The 22523-nt window shown below is 40.0% G+C and overlaps 1 protein-coding gene across 2 annotated transcripts in view; it reads right to left on the reverse strand.

Annotated features, from left to right (window-relative positions):
- Positions 1 to 3823: 3823 nt before the first annotated feature.
- The window catches only part of tbc1d22a (TBC1 domain family, member 22a), a 106656-nt gene continuing 87956 nt past the window's right edge, over positions 3824 to 22523 (reverse strand). For both annotated transcript variants that reach the window (XM_029495037.1, XM_029495038.1), the window contains exons 13-14: positions 21998 to 22093; positions 3824 to 6239 (exon numbers count right to left, since the gene is read on the reverse strand). In XM_029495037.1, the coding sequence (XP_029350897.1) occupies positions 6111 to 6239; positions 21998 to 22093 (225 nt within the window). In that variant the 3' untranslated portion in view covers positions 3824 to 6110. The remainder of the gene's footprint in view (positions 6240 to 21997; positions 22094 to 22523) is intronic.

Raw genomic sequence — 22523 nt, forward strand, 5'->3', positions numbered from 1 at the left:
TTTTTTCAGTTGCTAAGCGTCAGGGTGGGATGAATGGCAGTATTACTAAGCTACTTTCACTTCTTCACCAGCTGACTAGAATAAATCATGTCTCCTAAAGTATTAAAATGCTGTGTTCAGTTGTTACAGGGCTATATTTTTAGCATTATTTCTAGCTCCTTTCATGAGCTGCTCCACCCCATTCCAGCTCTTTCAGCATAAAATGGGCGTTCATAAATGTGTGCACTCCCTGCACGGGTTCCACGTGACGCTGTTTTGGCTGCCAGGTAATTGTAAACCAAATGCCAAACTCACCCGCCACGAGCAGCACTCAACAGCATGTTAAGGAAACTAAAGCACCTGCACAGTGACCGAACCCAACGATCTTTTGGCTAAGCTTAGCTTCTCCTGCTGTGTCTTAGCTAAAAGATTATCACTGTCGCTTTGCAGGTGTGCGGTTTACCTTCGGAGATGGATGAGAAATGAAAAGATTACAGCAAAAAGAAACTCGCTGCTGTTCAGGAAGCCACACGTGATGCAGCAGGTCTTGAAGCTCCTTGTTGAACCTTCGACTTGGGTAAATATAACTGAAATGGACACATAAATCTGATAATTTAACACAAAATTTACCACTTAGAAAGCCAGAACAAACTTCCAACATTATCACTTTTATCCGTTGCTTTCGCAGAAACTTCAAATTGAGATCTAATTTCCACCACAGTTGCCGGGTCCTCCACAGCGCCTCAAAAATCCTCTCGTGAGATGTCCTCGGTGTGCGTCTCCTTTATTGTGATAATACTGCTGGAGCTGTGCAGTTCCTGTCTTCAAATAAATAAATCAGAAAACAACTGGAATTGGGAAATTGATTTCACACACTGACTTAAATTTCTATTAAAGCCTGCCTTGACATTCCCACCTAAGCGATTATAGAATGCTGCGGCATTTGCTCTGTGTGAGCCCTTGATGAAGAGGACTCACGCTGACAAATGCTGGTTTATAGGCCTGTAAATTAGAGGAGTTAGGAGAGCATTTGAGGGAAAACAGCAAAGGAAGATACTATAATCGTGACAAACTGTACAAATATATAGTAAACAGCTTGAACAGGGAGAGAGGACAATGGCCATGAGGAAAAAATTAAAGCAAAGTTGATTGTGCTAATATTTGCAATATCTCTTTAGCTTCACAGTGAGCTCCAGATGGATCTTTGCTGGCATTTCTTCCACCTTTAATTCTCTTACTATCTTCAGTGTGTGTGTGTGTGAGAGAGAGAGAGAGAGAGAGAGAGAAAGACAGCAAGAGCACGTGCACCAGCCGGCACCTTCCTGCGACCATTGTTGGTTTTAATGTATTTTTAATTTCCCATGAAGTGTCTGGAGTCCTCGGTGACCAGCACTCCATAATTGGCTGCCTGTGTGAACATCAGTCAGCTTAACGAGAGCATGGGAGCCTCTTCTTCTGCTGCACGGGCTCACATAAACAAACACACACACACACACACACACACACACACACAGACAGGTACACACTCACATTTGCAAGCAAATGCAGCTGGCTCTTTGTTTTTTGTCCTTCCATCTGCTTCTTTCCTTCCCCTTGTCTGCCAGACACGCTCACATGCACGCACAAACACACACACACACACACACACAGGAAGAAGGTATCATTAATTGAACTGGTGCTGCCATTGCTTCCAGAGAGATCAGACAAGAAAGCGTTTACCTGTTGCACTGTGTATATGGGAATGGCGTATGAATCCAGCCGACACAATTATCTACATGCTGGTTATTAGTGCAGCTGTTAGCCACGGCCTGCTCACCACGCCAGCTAATGCATGCAGAGACACAAGATTTCAGGGCTGTTTATATTGAGAGGCCCAGGGGACATGACGCTCTGAAATATGTCATACATTGACTGGAATTGACCGTTTTAATTGGACATGGATTATTTAATATGCAGTGAAATTATTTCTGCCCATAGTCTCCGAGCTCTCACGCACACACGCAACATACTGGAGAGCTTACACAAAACATGACGGCACAATTTTGTCATATATAGGATTTATTTACACTTTCTATTTACATATTGTTGTTTCAAAATCTTCTCTGTACACATTTTAAATTCAAGAACCGCTACTCCTGTCACCCAAAATGCTCTATTATTATTGGATTTTTCTGAGTGCTCATGAGGCAAAACACACAAAGGGCTTTTTTGTCCCCCTCCAGTTTGGTTTTCATAAACATATTTTCATGTCTGCACAAGTGGAGAAAGGATAAGAAGAACTCCAAAAGTAATGAAAGCAGCTGAAAATGTGACTTAGGGATACCCTCCTGAAGATGCTGCAAAAAACGTTTGAAGTTCTTAGTGTGTGTGTGTGTGTGTGTGTGTGTGTGTGTGTGTACACTAATAGAAAAAGGGCTCCAGCCAGCACCAAGGCCTTCATCACCATGGAGACGTGTGTACTGAGAGCCAGTGGCCTACAGGCTAAATTGACACTGGGAGCAACTAAATGTGCTTATGTGTTTGTTTAATAAACCATCTTTGTTCGTCAAAAAAAAACTAAATCTGACCAGTAGCCAATTCTTGTTAAAGGGAATTACTGCATGTGACACTGGAGCAAAAACTGAGACTTTCCTCCAACAATTAAAAAAAAAAAAAAAAGAAAGGGAGGGGGGCTGCAGTGTTTGCCCATGACTCGCACAAACTCATACACACAGCCATTCACAGAGAGCATACTAACCGTCATCCTCAACATGGTTGCCCTGGGCATCCCTTGCCAACACTGGCTTCACTTATCCCTCCCGAGTGTATAATATTAGTGTGTGCAATAAGGCAACAGAACATCTTAAAAGGTACTGTAGTCAGGCTTTGGATAACTTGACTGTTTGTTAAGGTCTGCCTCCCTTAGTTACTGTTACCAAGCTTTCTATTCTTGGCACATCTTTAGTTCACATTGCTAACACTAACAGATTTAACTCCTAAAGCTCTTGGGTAATGCTGGCTGTGGTTGATGGATGGTGCTGTGAATGCTAAAGACATGATACAGGATTAGCTGGGGGACAAACTATACGTTTTTTTTTTTTTAGGTAGTTGCAGTACCTTTAATAAACTTCTGTTTATTGATTGGGACAAAACATATCAGGCCCTCCAAACTCTTTAAAAGCTCAATGGATAATACCTGTCACTTAAAACTTGACAGGCCTGCCATGCCTAGTTAACTGCTGCTATGCTATGACAGTCACTGTTCTGGGAGGAGACTTAGCAAACAGCCAGTTAACAAGGTTGGACTGTTATTATGGAGTAAATGCCCCTAGGATAATTAAACTTTTTATGTTGGCAGTTTGCACACTCCTAAAACTAAATGTGCAAACAATAAGAAAAACAAAAGAGAGAAGAAGTTTTTCACAGCAAATGAAAGACGTCATACTATTGCTTACTGAAATCTCAAACCTTTTCAAGTTAATATGAGGTCAAAAACAGATCTAGGATGTTGTCTCGTGTCTCCAGAGTCAGGCACAACTTAATAGATTCGTCATGTAAACAGCATAAAAAAGTAAAACCAAAAAGACAGACAAATCTTTAAAATGCTGATTGAAAATATATATGTCTGATACAAAAGAGAGCAGAAAAAAGAGAAACAAAAAAACGCTATAGACACTTGAATTAAGTGCAGTTTTTTCTTGTCAGAGAGCATGGCAGATGAGGAGCTTGTGAAACTGATGCAGGGTGTGTTAAGGGGATAAAAAAAAAAAAAAAAGAAAAATTTGATCAAAGACTGGCAGCTCTCACAGAAAAGGCCCTGAACCCCCCCCCCCAAAAAAAAAAAAAAAAAAAAACACAACTCGCTCCCTCTCTCCTTCTATCTCCCCTTCACACACCTATGCACACCATCTTTGCTGGGCTTGGGTGACAGTAATGGATCCTGGCGGAGTCGCGTCAAATCGCTCCAAACGTTAACAGCTCTGAGTTATGTCATGAATGTCTGATTACCCCTCTATTCACCACTCCCACCACCTCTGCCCGTCATTACACCCATATGGTCACTGCTGACCTTGTGTAAGCCACTGCATTTGTATTGAGTGAACGAAGACACAATGATGAATGTTAATTGGAAAGTCGTGCGCAACAATAATAATTTTGTATTTTAAATGCACCTGTGGTTTTTGTTCAGTTATGTGCAACTCGCGCTGAACAAAAAACTATTTAGTATTTAAGACGATGAATAATTACTTTCTGTTGAGTCCATTGTGCTCAGTTTAGATCAGATGACTAAGACGGTAAAATATTAACTGCAGCAAAGACATTTAAAGCCACGATTCTGCTTCTATTTCAAGTTTTTCTATTCAGCAGAGGGTCTTCCTCTACTGCAGGACATTGCATAACAAAAACAAACAAACAAAACCCTACATTTGAATGATGAGGACATGATGGTACACACAGATATGCCCTGATTACCTTCAGTTTTATATAATGACACGTAGCGCGCAGCCCAGGTATGATGGCACGGTTCAGTGAAGAGAATAAATGTGGATGAAGTATGTTTAACTTTGAATGTGCAAGGTGTCAATATAGACAGAGGCTGCACTGTGTTTATATGAAAGAACAATACTATGGATGAATATTAAGAATCCGTCATCAGTGTTGGGTGGGGTGGAGACAAAACCTCATGAAACCTGTTGTATTTTTTAGGCGGATCACCAATTCCAGAGAATGTGTAATGCAATATCTGCATTTGAATTTATTTTGTCAACCATTACACATTTTCTAAACATTTGATTTGTTTCTGTGGTAAGAAATTTTGAAATCTGTGCTCTGCAAAACGTCCAAGGCTCTTTCCACCTACACTGAATCAATGGCCCACAAAATGGAAGGTTGTATGTAGCATGAAACCGGGGCAAAGGTGAGAAAGAGGCAAGGACAAGAGAAACTGTTTCTGAATAAAAAGTCTTTCAATTTGATAGTCACGATTTCACTAATTTCACTGGCATTTTAGGGAATTTAAGTTTATCAATTGAATATTAATATACATCACATATGCATTAAAACACATCACAACTGCCACACAAATTTTGTGCATCTTTCCCTGTCTTAATGAATGGATTTCCAGTTCTTACGACTTCTGTGTTAATGTGTGTTCTGAGGTAGTTGGAGGCTCAAAGAGGGGGAGGAGTTAGTAAGACTTGGTCCTTCATACAGACAGGTCTGAGCAAACCTAATGACTGGGAATAAGTAGCTTTCTTACTTCTGATGGCTTATTACCTATGATGCCAATCTGCATGTGTGTGACTCTCCAGACCTGCTGCCTCTTACTACTGTTTGTCTTACACTGAAACGCTGTGATGCTGGTGTGCAGGAGGAAGAGTGGGATAAAATGGGGACTGAGCTGGTGTCTGGAAGGAGGGAGACATGAGGCTTCTCCTCAACACTGAGGATCTCACTCTCTGTAAAATCCTGGTGTGTTCAGAAGGAAAACAATCCCTCCTGGCAGTATGCAGGAGGGAGAAAAAAAATAAAAGCAGAAGAGAACATGTTCCTTCAGGGTGTGTGGTGACCAGGAGAGGGGCTCAGTTATGTAAACCATCTAGCTCAGTGCCCTTTACCATCTTTCTTTGTCTTTGCAAAATGGAAAACGGTCATATCTTTTCCTTGGGGAAGAAAGAACAATGTATTGCCATGGCATTGGAAATAACAGTAAGCAGGAAAGAACATTCTTCTGAGTCAAACTAGACCTCAGGCAGTCCTGAGCAAATGCTCGTGGTCCTGCATCAGGCCTGAGGTTGTACTTTTGAGGTGCCAGCAGACCAAACTCCCAACACTGCAAAGTTTTGGTGTGGTCTTCAATGATAGAGAAGAGGGACCTGCAATGGACTGCAGGTGTGCACATTTCAGAGCAGATCAGAGAAAAAGAACATGTTAGAATGCCACACTGCATGTCTTCCCAGTCATTGGCTGATTTGAATCTCTTAGTAGCTGAAAGGCCCTTTTGGGCAATTTGGGGAAAGGTAGGTTAAGAAAAGGGAAGGTCTGTCTGTGTTGGAATAGAAGTTCAGTAGATGACTGTGGGGAAGAAAAAGGAGGAATAGGAGGAGCGGGAACAGGAGGACAAAGGGAGAAGCTGCAGAGAGCCACGCTTATCATCTCTTGTAGTGGTTGGGTGCATCGGCAAAGGCAAACTTCAACCTGTAGGCTTCGGCCAGCAGCACGCTGACTTCCTCATTGCCCCAGTGCATCGTGGGAAGGTTTTGCAGGAGGATCATTAGACCCTGTTGGAAAAAAATAAAATTATATTTAGAAGACAGACCAATATATATATATATATATATATATATATATATATATATAAAAAAACCATTCAATCTGCAGCTGTGTAATAGCAATAAAAAAAGAAATGGGAAGAGGAGACAGAAGGCCAATATGTAGGCAGTAGCTGATGTATTTCAAATGCAGCTGTGTGGGTTTGGGTCAGGTGTCTTCATTCTTCTGTGTCTGCCAAAGAACCAATTTAGACTTTCTGGGAACAACAAAGAGGAAATAAGCTAAGCGATAGTGTTACTAAGATCTGATGGTGATGTAACACAAAGCAGGCGCTCTTGATATATGGACACATTCACTAGAGAGGGAAACAATTGACACAAAATTCACACCAAATTTATTCCTGGTTATTAACATGCAATCTGGGAGCACGCCAGTGGCCACACATTTCCTATCTCTGTCTTCACTTGACTATCAAATAATGGAAAATATGCTCCAAATAGAACCTTTAACAAAATGCATTGTCACACTTCATCTTATATGGTGGGAAAAGGGAAACGGCAAAAAAAGATATTGAAATCTGCTGTTGGAATAATCAGATCAGATCTGGAGATGGTCTTGGCACTGTGACCAACTCTTAGCCAGAAGTGAATACAGTTGTTGCATATTTGTGGGAAAAAAAAAAACAAAAAACAAAAAAATTGATCCAACAAGTTGTCTAAATTAGACTCAGTCGGATGTCTCCAGCAGACCCAGCAAATGCTTCAATCAAGTTAATTAAGTGCCGTTCTATGTTGTAGATTTGTCTGGTTTTAGAAGGCAGTTGCATCGCTGTCTTGGTTTGCTGCTTGTTTGGCAAGTTTTGAGTATCATCAGTGTTTTAGAGTCCAACATCTGAATAAATCTTAGATGACTGACTTCCATTTCAATTCAGTTGAAACAAACCTTCAGACCTGATGTTAACATGGGTCTCAGGTCATTAAATCAAGAGTGGAGGACTCTTTCGTACACCTTTGATATCCACTCACTCAGACTCCATTCAGTCGTCTGAAGGACTGACTACTCAACTCACACCCTAACATTCACACAAACACACTGACAAAAGGACCCATATGTCTTGGATTGGTTACAAACAAGGCATTTGGTTTTGTGAAAACAGAAATGATGTACTACAGGGTTCAGAAGTTCACCTCTACTCAGGAATCCATGTTTATTTGCATATAGAGTGGGAAGTGAGGTGTCATCTCAAATGGGCACTCAAGAGACAAGATGCATTTTAATGCCATGTGTTAAGTGATGCACTTTGAGCTGTCTACTTGTGATGGGATCATCTGAGATACATATGCGTGCCAGGTCACATTAGGGCCTTAGCAAAACCAGGTGCCTTGCCTGTGGTCAGATGTTGTAATGAGCGTGCTATATCAAAAGGAGCAGGTACGCAATGAAGGATGACTTAAAAAAAAAAAAAAAAATGTCACATAGCCCCAAACCATGTACAACTGAATGCAACTACAGCACGAAATATTATTACAGCCCATAGCTGCATCTGGGATTCCACAAAGTACACCCTTTGGGGCCTGGTATGTGTAATGTTAGTGCAGAAGGCAGACACAGTTACAGTTTTGTTCTGCCTCTGTGTGTTTGAGTGTGACAGAGATGTTATTAAACGGGTGAAAGTGGTTTAATAACAGCTGTGAGAAAAAGTGGGAAAAAAAAAAAAAAAAAAAAAACTGAGGTGGGTTGGGGTATGGGGGGGGTAAAGGAAAGAAAGAATCAAGTGTCAAGTACAATTCAGTGAGGCTCATTCCTTTCACCAGATTCTTGTTCAGTATATTACTTTGCAAGTAGAAGACAGACAACAGCAGCACACACATACGCAAGTTCAATCTTACAGACTAATGCCTCTCCCTCAAAGGGGAATGAGACTGGTTAGCAGTGAGACAGACTGCTGTGTGTGTGTGTGTGTGTGTGTGTGTGTGTATACGCATGCTATGGATCAGTGTCCTGGGACTTTTCATCATCAAGGCTGAAATCACTGCCTTGACAACAAGGTTTACAACCAATCATGGTGTTGATAATCACATCGAAGTATAAATCACATTGGCTCTTTTGGTGTCTACACTCATCTGACTCCAGAGCAGTTTGTTGCTCTCTCAGGGGATGCAACTCTGATACAAAAAGTATTCTAACGCCAGTTCAAGCATTTGAACATAACTGTCACGAGTCGGTGGTGTTGCACTGTACTTAACCTTTATTTTATTAGCACGTCAAAGGGCTTCTAAATTTTTATGCATATTCCGCTAATCTTTCTACTACTGCTGAGAAAGTCAACACAAAACTTTACATGGCTATATTTACTACGGCAAGGCACTTTGTATTATTTCACACTCCTGTGAATTAAATCGAAGGTGTTTGGCTCCATTAATTTTTTCCTTCCTTGCTTGTTTTTAATGAGCCGGAGAGATGACCCCAGTGACTTTTCGAGAAAAAGCATTTGTATTCTCAGTGAAGGTTGGAAAAGTGCAAGTTTTCTTCAACTAATGAAGCTCAAAGTTGCCCTCCTAGCCAGATTATACAGTTTAGGCTGAGGTTTCACCTCTGCCTCCTGAATAACTAACATGTACACCCATCTGAATATCAGTGTGGACACACAGTAAACTGAGTTCAACTGAGAAAGGAACTGGTGATTACGGCAGTGAGTGATTTCTATGAAGCCCTATGTTCCTAAAATGATGTAAAACTCTGGTGGAGTGTTGAGAACATTCACAAGCAGCTGGAGATTTTTCGTTAACAAATTTGGCCTCCAGTGTTCTCAAGCCAAAACCAAAATACTCACAGTCCTTTAACAGAATTTCTCCAAAATACAGCTATATATCAAGACCATCAAAACCCGGACTGAAAATCAAAATGAAACAAAAGAAAACCCTGTAATAGCTGCTCCTTTAGGACTGGGACCTTGACTTTGAAAGAATGAGCTAATGACTTCCCCCGTAGTTCAGAAAGACGCTCTCCGAAATATGGAGAGAGAGCAGAAGAAAGAGAGGAATACAGCCTGATCGGAATTCAGCTTGGCTTCCTCTCATTTGTATTCAATAGAGCATCACTATCAGCTCTATCCTTTCATCACTCGCCCTCTCCCATTCACACACAAGCACACAGGCTAACGCTAACACACACATAGACAGACCAAATCCAATCATTTTGTTCACAGCTAACTGACTGCAGGGTGGACGCAGACATTACAGCTTTATGTTTATGTTAAGTCTGCTTTTGTGAAAACATATCAGATCAAAAAATGTAATTAAAAACTATGTTTGAAGTGTGAACGTTCTGTTGAAAGCCTGTGAGGTGTGTTGCACTGAATGCAAATGATCAGGAATTGATGGTTTATTTGAATAGACAAAAGAGAAAATTAATAATTGAAAAAAGAAAATTGCTCAGACTGCAACAATGGTAAGTGTCAGTTTTTTTTTATCTGTCAGTTTTAGCAGTAATGTGTTAATCTATTAATGAGAACATGTGTTCGGAATAGCCTATAATGTTCTATACATCAGCCCAGTAGTCCTGAACACCCACGACATTGTCTACCTTCCTTACTGTACTTCACCATCCCAGGAAGCTCAGGAATGCTTCCTTCTGCTGTGTCATCGACACACATGACTTGTACAGAAATGAGTACTGAGGAACATCTTGTTAAATGAATTTTCAATATCTGACAGTGACGAAACGTATTACCTAAAGCAGATAATTGGGATGCGGATCATATTGTTGGTTTAAACCAAAGCTTTACTACCATGGATGAATCATGTGACCGGTGAAAGTGATAGCTGTGTAATTGACTTAGGTATTTACTACAATTTTAAGCCCCCTCTAGGAGGAGGAGTTGCACAAAAGTATGATGTCGAAAGCTTCTCATAGAAGTAAGGGATATCGTCTGCCTTGCATTTTCACACTTAGAAACCATTTTTTTTAAACTGCAGATGGAGCACATCTTTTTTTTTTTTTTTTTTTTTTTGTAGAAAAACAAATTAAGGAAAGTGGATTAATTTATGTCTCAAAACTCAAATGATTGTTGACTCCCATTCATATCACACAGTAATGTAACAGGTGCACATTATGTGACGGACAAAGCATTGTGTGTGTTAGAGAAAGTGATAACTCCACAGCTATTGAAAATAATTCGAAACAATGTGATTAAAAAGGACTCAGTGTTAATGTTAGTCTGTGAGTGTTAACTGGCTTTTACTCAGGGGAAGCCAGTTTGCCTCATTTCAAGATTCAAGATTAGAACTACTCTATTTATCCCCGTAAGATTATTCACTTTCCAGTCAGCCAGTCATTGAAACAAAAACCTCACAACTCCAATCATCAAAAACATTCATTCGGAAGGCCTATCGGTGCAAAAGATAGCGTATTAGAACCAGAGCACCAGTGAGCAAACAGGTCTGCATGAATGGACCAGCAGGGACTGTGATAGATAATAAATAAATAAGTTGAAGTAAAAATAGTAGCTCTCACAGTGTTTGACCATCAGCAACATTCAAAAACCTGATGGAGGAAGGAATAAAAGAATTTCTCTATCTGCTCGTTTTACTAAGGGGGGAGAGATAGCTCTGTCCCCAGGGCATTTGCTAGTGAAATCACAATGGCACACCAAAATATATAATGCTGTAAACGGACCGCCATCTTGAGTTATGTGCTCCACCTGGAAAATGAAGGAAAAACTCTCTAGCAGCAAGAGAATTTACCACCAGTTTCCACATCAACAGACAACATTAAATGCTATGTTTCATGAGAACAACCAACCAGTCCAATCAACTGCTGCTGTGAGCATATACATGGCATACACACGAGTAGGCCTGGGCATGCTCCGCAACACAAGTTAACACCCATAGTGACTGAGGACGTTCATTAAGAGCATATTTCTGTAGGATAACATCTGCTGGCAATCACTTCTGTTGGGCTAATGACTTTAATACAGTTTAATTGCATACATCTCGCTGTCAGGGGGGGGAACGCTGCACTCACTCCACTCCACACAGGTGGCAACACTTCTCGCTGACGGGCTATGAGTGTCTGAGTGAATGAACCTGCATGTTTGCACGAGAGAAAGAGGGAATCTGGTCATGACGTGAATGTCAATGTGAAGTTAATGCCTCTGTGGAGTGACTGGTGATGTCCATGTATATACAATTAGAAAAGAGAGATGCACGTTTGCTCCAGCATGTGTTGTCAGAAGGAATTTGTGCAATAGATAATTTGTGATAAGAGCCAACAGAGAAGGAGATATTCATGTGTGTGCAATGTTGCACATGTTGTGTGACTAGACTTTGTGTGTTGGGGTGCTGGTGGTTATTCAGGCATAAATGTCCATTTATCCCACAATACTAACTAACACATTGATTTACCATTACTGGATACAGTACACTGCAAAAGAAAAAAAAGAAAAGAAAAAAGAAAAGAAAAGGCAATTAGCTCTCCATCTCCTACGCTTGGCAAGGCTTAAAGTGGTTAATGGCTATTGATACTGAGGGGAAAGCAGATTGTCAATAGAGTGAGTGCTAAGGCTCTTTGCTCAGAAAGAGAATGGGATAATGTATTTGTTATACCATGAGCCTAGGCCACTGCCAAGTGAAATTTATTTACACTCTATATAGTTATCGTTTTAACCTGGATCTAAACCTGGGGGGGCTAGTTAAATACAGTCTATCCTGATGTGCACTCCACATTCACCCATCAGGAGCATATGTCGGATCAAAACCTGGAATAGAGAAAACTCAAGTCCCATGGCTATCTGATGTTAAGCAAGATATCACAATTCAAAACAAGCTTTACCAGAAAGCTTTTGAGTCCTCTTTGTGAGCCTGAGGAGTATTGGGATTTTAAGATTAAATACAAGAGCTTAAATTAAGTCAGAGGGAAATATTACTTCACACAGTATTACAGTGGTGGCCAGCTGTAGCGGTGGCTCCTGCTCAACTCAGACACTGAGGAAAGTACCCTGACGTGTAGAAAAAAAGATAACACAAAATTAAAGGCCACTGCCTGAGAACCAAATACTCTGTTTGCTGGCAGAATGAGATGGTGCTAAGTGAAGTGAGTACACTGAATGCCCAAAGTCGCGCGAGGTGTCTTGCTGTCTTTCCTGCAGTGTCAACTACAGCTCCCAGCAGTGAGCTGCTAAAGCCCAGGAGAAATTAATGGGGGAGAGATGACAGGTGTGCTGTGCACAAACATACCAGTAGACACACATTGGTGGCTAAAAATGGCGATCGTCTGGAGTAGCTTTGGTGTTTCTTTGACATGTGTCATTACACCTGCGACCTCCTTCAGCCGACACATCTACATGAACACAGACATGGAGATGCTGCTGCACGCGCACAGGCTGTCACCAACGAGCACGAGCACTCCAGGTTGCTGTTGGTGGTAATGGTGTTTTGCAGCACCCTGAGGTGTAATGGGCCTCGGCACTGCTCTGTCGGGGCCATTAGCTTGCTGTAGTTCGTATAATTACACAAAATGGGCACTCTGGCAAACAGTGGGTGCTAATGCAGGAGTGTGTGATGGATGATGTTTCTATGGAGTCTGTTGCCTAATAAACAGGTTTATCAAATTGTTAGTTCTCTATTAATCACATCCAATCAATCACCAGATTTTATTTGTGCACTTGCATTTTTTTTATTTTATTAATTTTTTTTCATTTTGGAGGAAATTATAAAGCACCTTTAATGGTTAAAAAAAAAAAAAAAAAAAAGATTTTCTACTCAGGCTAATGAGCTTATTACCTTCATGTTACAAAGATTGTTCAGTATCCTAACCTCCTATTAAACCAAAACCTTTCATTTGTACATTTCAATAAAGCTCTACTAACTACTACTGACAACTACTAATGATAATTTTGAATATGAAATTGCGTTATTGGGGCGTAATCCATAAAATCCTGCTATGGAAATAGAAAGAAATAGACACAGTGACATGTGGGATGTGGGCAGAACTTTCAGTGATTTAAATACTGTGGGAGTGTGAATAAGATTAAGGCCTGTGAGAATGGGTGGTGGATCGGCCAAAAAATCTCCAGTTTACATGAAACTACAAGCGTGGGTATTTGTGTTGAGGTTATTATTTGGATATTCCAGCCTCTGTTGATACCTCAGACAGAGATATGTTTAATGGTTTGTATTGAAACTAGCATATAACAGTATATTGATAGTCCTGCTCTGGGAAAAATAACTTGGGTCACTTTTCTCTTTGCAGTTCCTGCTCACAGTCACCACACTCTGGCCTTGGATACATTCAGTGCCAGTCAACACCAGACCGATGACAAGTTCACAACCTTTGGAAAAAAGCAGCCAGAAGCAATCTAAGTACTAAAACAGTTGTCTGTGTTCTGTGTATCGAAGCATTAACAGTGATATTTCCCTCTGCTTGAGCGGCTTCACTTTTGAGTATGTACAACTTCAAAGTTCAAGAGCAGTCAATAGTCGACCATTTGCCCGGTTTGCAGCAATAACTACCCAAAACCTGGCAACAATTATTCTTCTTGCAATGTTTCAAACATATAAAGCTAGTTGAAATAACTGCTAAGTCCACTGCTTCACTAGCAACACTTCAATGGGCACATTACCATGCAAAAGACATACAAACTCGAATACAGTAAATTCAATAAAATAAATTAGTAAAGTAAAAAAGGCTTAAGAGTTTGGCAATCTTCATACACTGCCAAGTTCAGAAAGGTTAATGCCATCCCAATCAAGGGTTCATGATCCCTGAAAAAACCCAAGAGAAGCAGTGCCTCAGTTCTTCCTTTGATTGCATCTATGAGCATTTCAATTTAAGATTCAACACTTATGTCTCAGTTCATGACCCAGTCCATTCTTCAAATCTCCCTTCTTCTTCCTCTCTTGAAAATCTATTCATCGTCCTCCTCCTCCAGCGGTCTGTTTATTCCTTATACACAGGTCGATATTACTGTTTATTTGGCATTTTTGTGTCTTAACTGAGTTGAGCAGGGAGGCATGCAGTTGGCCTATGGGCAGACAGAGCAACAGCCGTTCTTCTCTTATCTTAGGGCAAAAAAGCAATAAAACTCTGACTCTTCCTATCTCTATTTCCCTCTGCCTGGTGGATAAACCACGGCCAGGGATTCTGTCGGTAATGACGCTCAAACGTCACGCTAATCACCCCACATGATTGTTTTGAGCTGATAAATGCTTTTCGGAGACCCTTGGGGACAGCAAACTCGTACCTGCATGCATTGATCAACTGAGCTACACACGAGTGTTTATGCACATGTTCTGGCACCAAGACAGACAGACGCACACACACTTGCTATTGGTTTGCTCAATGCCACACAATGACTGATCACTACTGACTTTACAAGGAGCTTTGGTCATCAAAACCGTGTGGCACAATAAGTCAGTGCACAATCCCACATAAGTAAGCCTTAAAGAGAACTTTAGCTGTCTGTGATGGACAGTGTGTTGGAGGAAGGAGAGCAATGAAAGCTGGATGTCACAGAATAAAAGGCAGAAAGGGGTGGAAAACTATTTAGTTACTTCCACCATATTAACTCCTCTGTTTTTATCCTCCTTTTTTCCTCTTCTCCTCTCTCTTTGGCTCAAATATATTCCTATGACACATCAGGTGGGGCACTCAATCAACGGGGTGATTATTAAAAGTTGTTTACTGGGGGTGGCCTTGTCTCACTCTCAGCCCTATTGACTACAGTGCCATCCATCAGAGAAGCTGCAAACCCCTGAGAAGGTCTGCTCGATACATGCCAAGTTTGAGAATAAAGTTTTGAGGGAGAAAATGAGAAGGTCTTTTAATGATAAATAGGTAAAAACTTCGAAATTAATTAAAGAAAAGCAATAGGAAGATGAAATTATACTAAAAGAGCTCATCAGAGCCCCCACATACATTGATGCCATGCACAAATGCAAATAACCGACCAATTCATGATGAATACTCCCCTCCACAAAAATGAATATTCATTACAAAACCTCATCTAAATGTTTTGTCAGTTCTGAAATACACTCATGCCAATTTATTAGGAACAGCTGCAAGCATCTTCAGTGGTCAGCTGTTTTTTGTTCATAGTGCCATAGGAGGCTCAATTCCCCACACTGCTAAATGATTCTTTTCCAATATATCACATCATTAAGTAACCCAAAAAAGGACTATACATTTAACAGGCATTGCAGCAAATACAGAAAGTGATTTATTCCAGTAGAGGGCCCTATGGGTTACATTGTTTACAATACTGTGCAGCATTTGTGTTGGCACAGCAAAATATCTAGAGTGACCAGATGTCCCGATTAAATAGTAGGAGCTCCAATTTTTCAGCATTTGTCCTGGCATCCTCACAGAGAAGCGCTGCTAATTAGAGTGAATGATTTTGAGTTTTGCTTTTCCCAAAATAAACTTTTGAAAGAGATCTTTGTCAAATATGTCACCAAGGAAAAATAATGGGGTAAATTAAAGTTTTAGATAGAGGAAAAGTATATATCGAAGCTGAAAACTAGACTTCAGTGTTCCACATGTCAGGAAAAAAAAAAAAAAAAAAACAGAAACATCCATAGGCAGCATGGAGTTCACACGCTGGCACACAATTACAGGGACACTTATTTTATTTGCATACCATGAATGTCTTATCCAATTCCTATCATGCCAAAAATAAGGTAATTAGATGTCTCATCACATGCTTTCCTGATTTCTTTTAACATTTGCATTGACATTACATCCTTTGCATTAAGTGATCAAGGTTGAACACAAAGCAGAGGCGTGGTTCTAACCTGTCAGCTTCACGAGCACCGTGTTATTTTCAGTGTATGCATAGATTCTGCAGTTTTTAACTCGTTTTCCTACTATAAGCACACCCTTATTATACACCTGTGGGCTGCTTTTGTATTGTTCCTAATATAACATCTACATAATCACAGAGTTAACAGAAAATTTAGATTTTCCAAAAGTAGCCATGATTTGAGATTTTCTTCTTTTCCACAACATAGAATTGATCCTGAAGAGAGCTGTGTTCCCTGGCATCGTGATTGAAATAGCGCTAACATTTACAGAAAACGCTGCCCTCCTTTCCTTTATTGCGAGGTCTGCCTAACCCAAGTCGCCCTCTACACATAACTGATCTGAGGACAGATGCTGACATTTGCAAAGGTCTACCGTTTTTCACACACCATTAATTGAGGTGAAAACAAATTTTTGTCCTCCTCTTTCAGTCCTCCACCTTTAACTTTGTTTCCACAACATGGCTCTACTGCACATCTCTTAGGAAGGAAAAAATCCTAGTGACAGTGTGATCCCACTTTACACAGACCTAATAGTCTTGCATTGACATAAATTCTCGCATTGGGTCTTGCATTAACGGTCACAATGGCGTTGCGAGAGAGCTGCTCAGCGACACTTGCAAATAAAAATCTCAAGGATATAGTATCAAATGGATGGCCGTGATCAAGCAGTTACACTTATCATGTAAAATCTGTCCTGACAAAGAATACCCTTGCTTATGTTGGACACATCTGCCTATTAATTCAAGTGCCTGCCTGACCTTTAAAATAAAGAACAGATATTATAGTCTAATATCCCTGAGCATGCTCAAGCAAGAGCAATTTTCTTTTTTTGTGTGTGTAATGACTGATTAACTGAGAAAATAGAGCAGTAGAGTAGGTCCGGTAGGGTAGTAGGGTAATAGCCTGGGTCTCAGGAATAATTTAGCACCCAGCTAACTCGCATTTTCTCTAATTCGAAGATTAATGTTTATGCACAATGCGCCTTTCCATGACTGTTTCAGGCAAGAATGAAATGCGTGGAGGACACAAAATAATGTTTTTCTGAAGGAAAACATTAATTTACATTCACATCAAGAGAGCATAATAAAAAAGCGCTATATGCTTAACATCGCTGCCAACTTCAACGCAAACAAGGTGAGGCTTTGTTATTTGCTGAATTGGTTGTGTAAAATATACGTCTTATTTGAACAGATTTAAAGAATATAGCACCAGCAAATATGGCACTTTGTGCACCTGTTGGAATATACTAAGACAGTCCTTTACAAGGAAGAAATGGCAGAAGTGCAAAAGCCGCCATATTTTATGTCTTTATTAAAAGGTATCATTTGTGCCTGAGATAAAATATTTGCCTGAATTCCTTGCTGTTCTGTTGTGGTTATTGCCTGGTTTATGAAAACACTGGAAAAGGTGGCAATTTGTTGTAATTTAACTTTGAGGACAGAGAAAAGCAGGGCTTTGAAATTCATACTTCAAAATTTCAAGGCCCAAAATCAAGCAGCACAAACATATACGTGCATAATATTTCTCCACTTGCCTATTACTGTGTGTGCTGTGTGTGTGAGAGTGTTTGTGTGCATATTTATGTTGTTTTGCAATGCTTTGGGTAACAGGAAGTGCACAAAAATGCATGGGGTTTGGGGTTGTGCTTATGCTAGTGCTAACTAATCCATGCAGGCCAGGCCCGCAGTTAACTGAAATGGGACGTTGGAAGGCAGATTGCTTGGGGAGTGCCATACTCCTGCTTTTCATTTAGCTTCTTAACCGATCCAATCCTACGACCAGGGGAGGAGATCCACAGTTCTTGCTACTATGTTTGATAACAATGCATCGTCCTTTTGAAATTACTTTCAGCATGCATTTTTTAATTGAAACTATTAAAGTGAATCTATCATTGCTGTTCCCTTTCAGGTCCCCAAGCTTGTAAAATGGCAGCAGTTTGTCATACACTGCTGCTCTTCATGTTATTTTACAGTAATGCAATTAAGTTAGCAACCTTACCACACTTAGTGGCTGCACAGCAGATTTAGTGGGTTGTGTCCATTAAATTGACCTCAAAATTAAAACAAAACTTTTTAACTCCAATATTTGAGCCATTGACGTTTCAATGGAATGTGTCTTATTTGGCTTATGGGAGTGGTGAAATACAAATGTTATTATTTCAAAGCAGGAGAAGTTATTATTTAAATTATAATATTCATTTGTTTCAGGTGTATACCGCTTCCGAACTGAGCAGAGCAGAAATCAATCAGAGCAATAATGCGTAGCTATAACTCAGAGCAAGAAGCTGTTAATGCCGACTGTGTTAACTAGCTGCTCCAAGTCTAGTTAGCCTCTAGGCCTGGAGAAATTGAAGAAGTAATTCAGCATAATAATGAGTAGATTGATGAGAACAGGTTGGAAACCTTTATTATACTGCTTGGAGCATCTGCTGTTTGTTTGCATGAATACGCTTGAATGAAAAGGCTAGACTACCGTATTTTATGGACCATAAGGCGCACTGCATTATAAGGCGCAATATCAATGAACGGGTCTATTTTCATATATAAGGCATACTGGGTTATAAAGCACATGATAAAACATATATGAAGCATCGGCATTACAAAAAGTGGCCTAAGGTTAGCGTACTGCGTGCTGTTCTCTGATTGGTTTATGGCTGTCAGTGATAGCAAACTCCTGAGGTTAGTAGGTTGTTGGAACAACGTTGTATCCCAACATTTGATGATAATTGGATTATGATATGGATTTGAAAATTGGGTTTACATTAAAAACCCAACGTTGGCTTGACGTCTAATTATAGTAAGGTAACATTGACTAAATGTGGGCTGATGGTTGCTTGCCAGCACTGCATAATTAGTTATCTAACATTGTCTGATGTTGCAGCCTATATCTAACCAAAGACCAACGTTAATACAACATCCCTGTGTCAGCTAGGAATGCTCCGACGATCCATCAAGCGGAGCGGCTTCGTGTCTTACCGAAATCGCACTAAAACATTTTCACAGATTTTTGAGCGCGGTGTACCACATAAAATTGGTTCAAGGTCAGTAAGCACAACAAGAATTCACACAAAAAGCGCTGATTTTTTGAGTAAATTTAAGGATTTTAAGTGTGCCTCATAGTGCGAAAAATACAGTAATTTCTCTAAGTTCATCCGCCATTTTTTATTTTTTTGCATCTCTCTTTTCGACTGCCCTTCCACTGTTGGTGATGAGCCAATGACCGTTTTAACATCAAGGCTAAATTGTGTAGGCAGTAATTAATTACACTGAGCTGTTACATCCATTTAAGCATTACTTTTTCATTACTGATTAAGCTGACAATTATTTTATAAATTCATTGTCAGAAGAGCAAAGGATGTTTGGTTTATTTAAAAAAAAAAATAAATTCATAAATTCTAAAATTCAGTTTACAATTTGGCATCAACCCCTCAAAAAGAATAAACGAAAATACCAAAAGTAAAGAAACAACAAAATACGAAGAATGTAACCACTGAGTGTTTGGAGAAATAATTATTTTTGTTGACATAATATTTGCGCTTATTATTTGTAAAACAATAACAGATCAGGCAGAGAACTACAGAAAGTCATGAACAAAGCAGCTGGGAATTAGCAACAAGAAACAGTGCGACAGATCCAAAGAGAAAGGGAAGGAACGGCAGACATGAGGGTTGCTGGGTAAAGCAAGTGGAGATAAGAGCTCTTCAACAGGCCCTTAAGAACCTGACAGGCCCACGTTTGAACTCTGAGGCTCAGTGGATCAGAGGCAGAAATCTCTTGGAATTAAACCACTAAAGCTGAGAAGAGAAGAAATCTTTACTTCTCTCTCCCCGCTGACACTAATCAGTGTCAGAAAAATACTTATCAAATAGTATTTGATAGATCAATATGAGAAAATGAAAATCTTCTTTGAAAGCAGCAACTTTGTATCAGCAGGCACGTGTAGAGGTAATTAACCATTACTGTTAGGAAATCCAAAGTACCATTTCATTTCAAAACAAATGGACACTTATCCTGAGCATTTGGGTTCTGTGAGTATTCTTATTTAATGGCCAGGGGAACATTAAGCTGAGCCTGTGTATGGGTATGTGTGTGCTTAAGTTTAAATAAGGAAATGGAGACCAGACTTGTAGGAGTAACACAAGAAATAAGATGTATAGCATGACTGTTATAGTGAACGTATTGGTGATAGAAAAAAAAAAATATGCATAGAATCAAGAATTTATGAAGGCACTAGTAAAATATGTGCATTAGCAGCAAATAGCAACAGGAGAAAAGAAAGAAGTCAATAAAAAAAGAAAAGGGAGAGCTTTTATTAAACAGTGGAAAAAATATGAGAATTAGAACTAAAAGCTCGTCTGTAATACAACCCTGTTTTAAATAAAGGCCTAGTTTTCCCTGCAGCTGAGGCCACGATATAGCAATTCGTGGTATCTACAAAGTCTTTCACCATATTACCACAACAGAGTGAGCATTTTCCAAGACATCTTGTAGTCCCCATGAAGACTATGTACTCCTGGGGTCTCCTCATTTCGGAGTCGAGAATTTAGACAGACTGTGGGGTTTGCGCCTAGAGTCCACACTGCGGATACCCACAGTGGGCTATTCAATATGGGTATTCAATAATTTCCGACAGCAGAAAAATGTTTGCGGGGTGGGGGGGTGGGGATTTTTGGAAGGATCTCTGGGAGCCTGTTCACACAGTGGTGATTTAGGCTAAACACTCACTTCAGCATAACGACCTCACAGTTTTGACTGTTAGTTTGATAATATTAGCTAATTATCACAACACTAAACGCGGTTTTGTGGTTTTTCATTCGATTCATCCTGAGATGGGCATGAATGTGTGTACCAAATCACACAGGCAATTCAATGTTTGTCAAGACACGTCATGAGAAATAATAAATGTTCCATCTGGTATTACAGAAGAAATAGTCAAGGGATCAACAAAGTTATCAGAATTCATTAGCTGGTGACCAGAAGTTGAAAGGAAAATAACAGATTTTGAGATACTTGACTGGATAAGGGACCCGCTGTTGGCACAACATGAATCCTCAGGATAATATTGTCATTTGAATTCATTAGAGAACTGAGCCATTTCACAAAGAACCAAAAGCGTCGACCTTGATGAAGTTTGGGGATGATCAAAGTCAATTTGGTTATTCCACTGAACTCATTTTCATGGCAATAGAGCCAATAGCTGACTGTGTGATAAAGCAACATTGTTACTGTATCTCTACAGCCACAGTGCATCCTAAATTCATTCAGACTTTTTTTTGCCTGATATTGTTGACCTCCCAATAGACTATCTGCTCTCAGTCTTCAAGCTTTTTTTCTAGTTCAAATTATGGAAAATTTCTATAATGCACTGGAACTGCAGTTTCAAAAACTCTTCACAGGAAGTCAACCACTATTTGGTGCTGCTTTTAAATTATTGTATTTGTCTGAAGGAGGGGGGGGGGGTGGTAGAGAGGCATAGAGATAAAAGACAGACTGCTGAAAAACTAAGCACAAAAAGAAAAAAAAAACAAAAAACGAGCAGAGAAGAGTGCAGCCAACGAGCAGCGATGATGTTTGTATGCGATGTTATTCGACTGTGTTGCTACTATTAAGATGCCAGGTACCCCCAGTGAGCTGGCAACCAAAGTCACCTTCTGGCAGCTGTCTACTGTCATCTATTAATGCACTCACAACAACTTTTGGACCTCACAGATAATGACCAGGGAGGTAATGGAGAGGGATGTAGGCCATGAACAATTCCACAACAACACTCCTACAGAATTACAGAACAAGGACAACCTAGATTCATTTACATAGATGCAAAGCTATGGACAGCACATTGCCCTCAGTGTCACCAGCTGAGATGGCATGCTGTGTGTATGTGCTTCTGCGGATATGAATGCCAATCTGTGCCAATCCTGAATGGAGGCACAGGTTTATGGCGCCCCCAGTGTCTTGTGTGCACATTACCTGAAAATCCCTCTCCTCTAGAATCTCTTTCCTCCACCTCACTAGGAAGGCAGCACACACATAGAGGTGGAAATGGGAGAATCCCTCTGGTTCAGCCTGGCAAGAGACAAAACAAAACGTTGAGGTCACATGACTTACATCGTGTGGGACATTTCACAGTCATAAAACAAATGATATCTCAGTCACAAAAATGTTACATTTCATAAAAGCTTGACAATATAAAGACAGAATCTCTGTGTGCCCAAAATGTGTACAGCTGTAGCTTTCTATCACATTTCTTTAAAAAAAAAAAAAAAAAAAAAAAAGATTGAGAGCCTTGTTTCTGCCCTTGACACACACACAAAAAAAAAAAAAAAAAAAGGATGAGAAATTGTACAGTTTTCTGCCGCAAACCAGACATACATTTGCAAGGCCACACAGACAAAGGATGATATAAATCCTCTCCTCTTTTTATTACAGCTCCCTGTTACATTTAGCATCTCACTTTTTATGACTCAGCAATGAATTAGTGGAGAGAGACAAAAGA

This window comes from Echeneis naucrates, chromosome 23, assembly GCF_900963305.1.
Source record: "Echeneis naucrates chromosome 23, fEcheNa1.1, whole genome shotgun sequence".
Classification (NCBI taxonomy): domain Eukaryota; kingdom Metazoa; phylum Chordata; class Actinopteri; order Carangiformes; family Echeneidae; genus Echeneis; species Echeneis naucrates.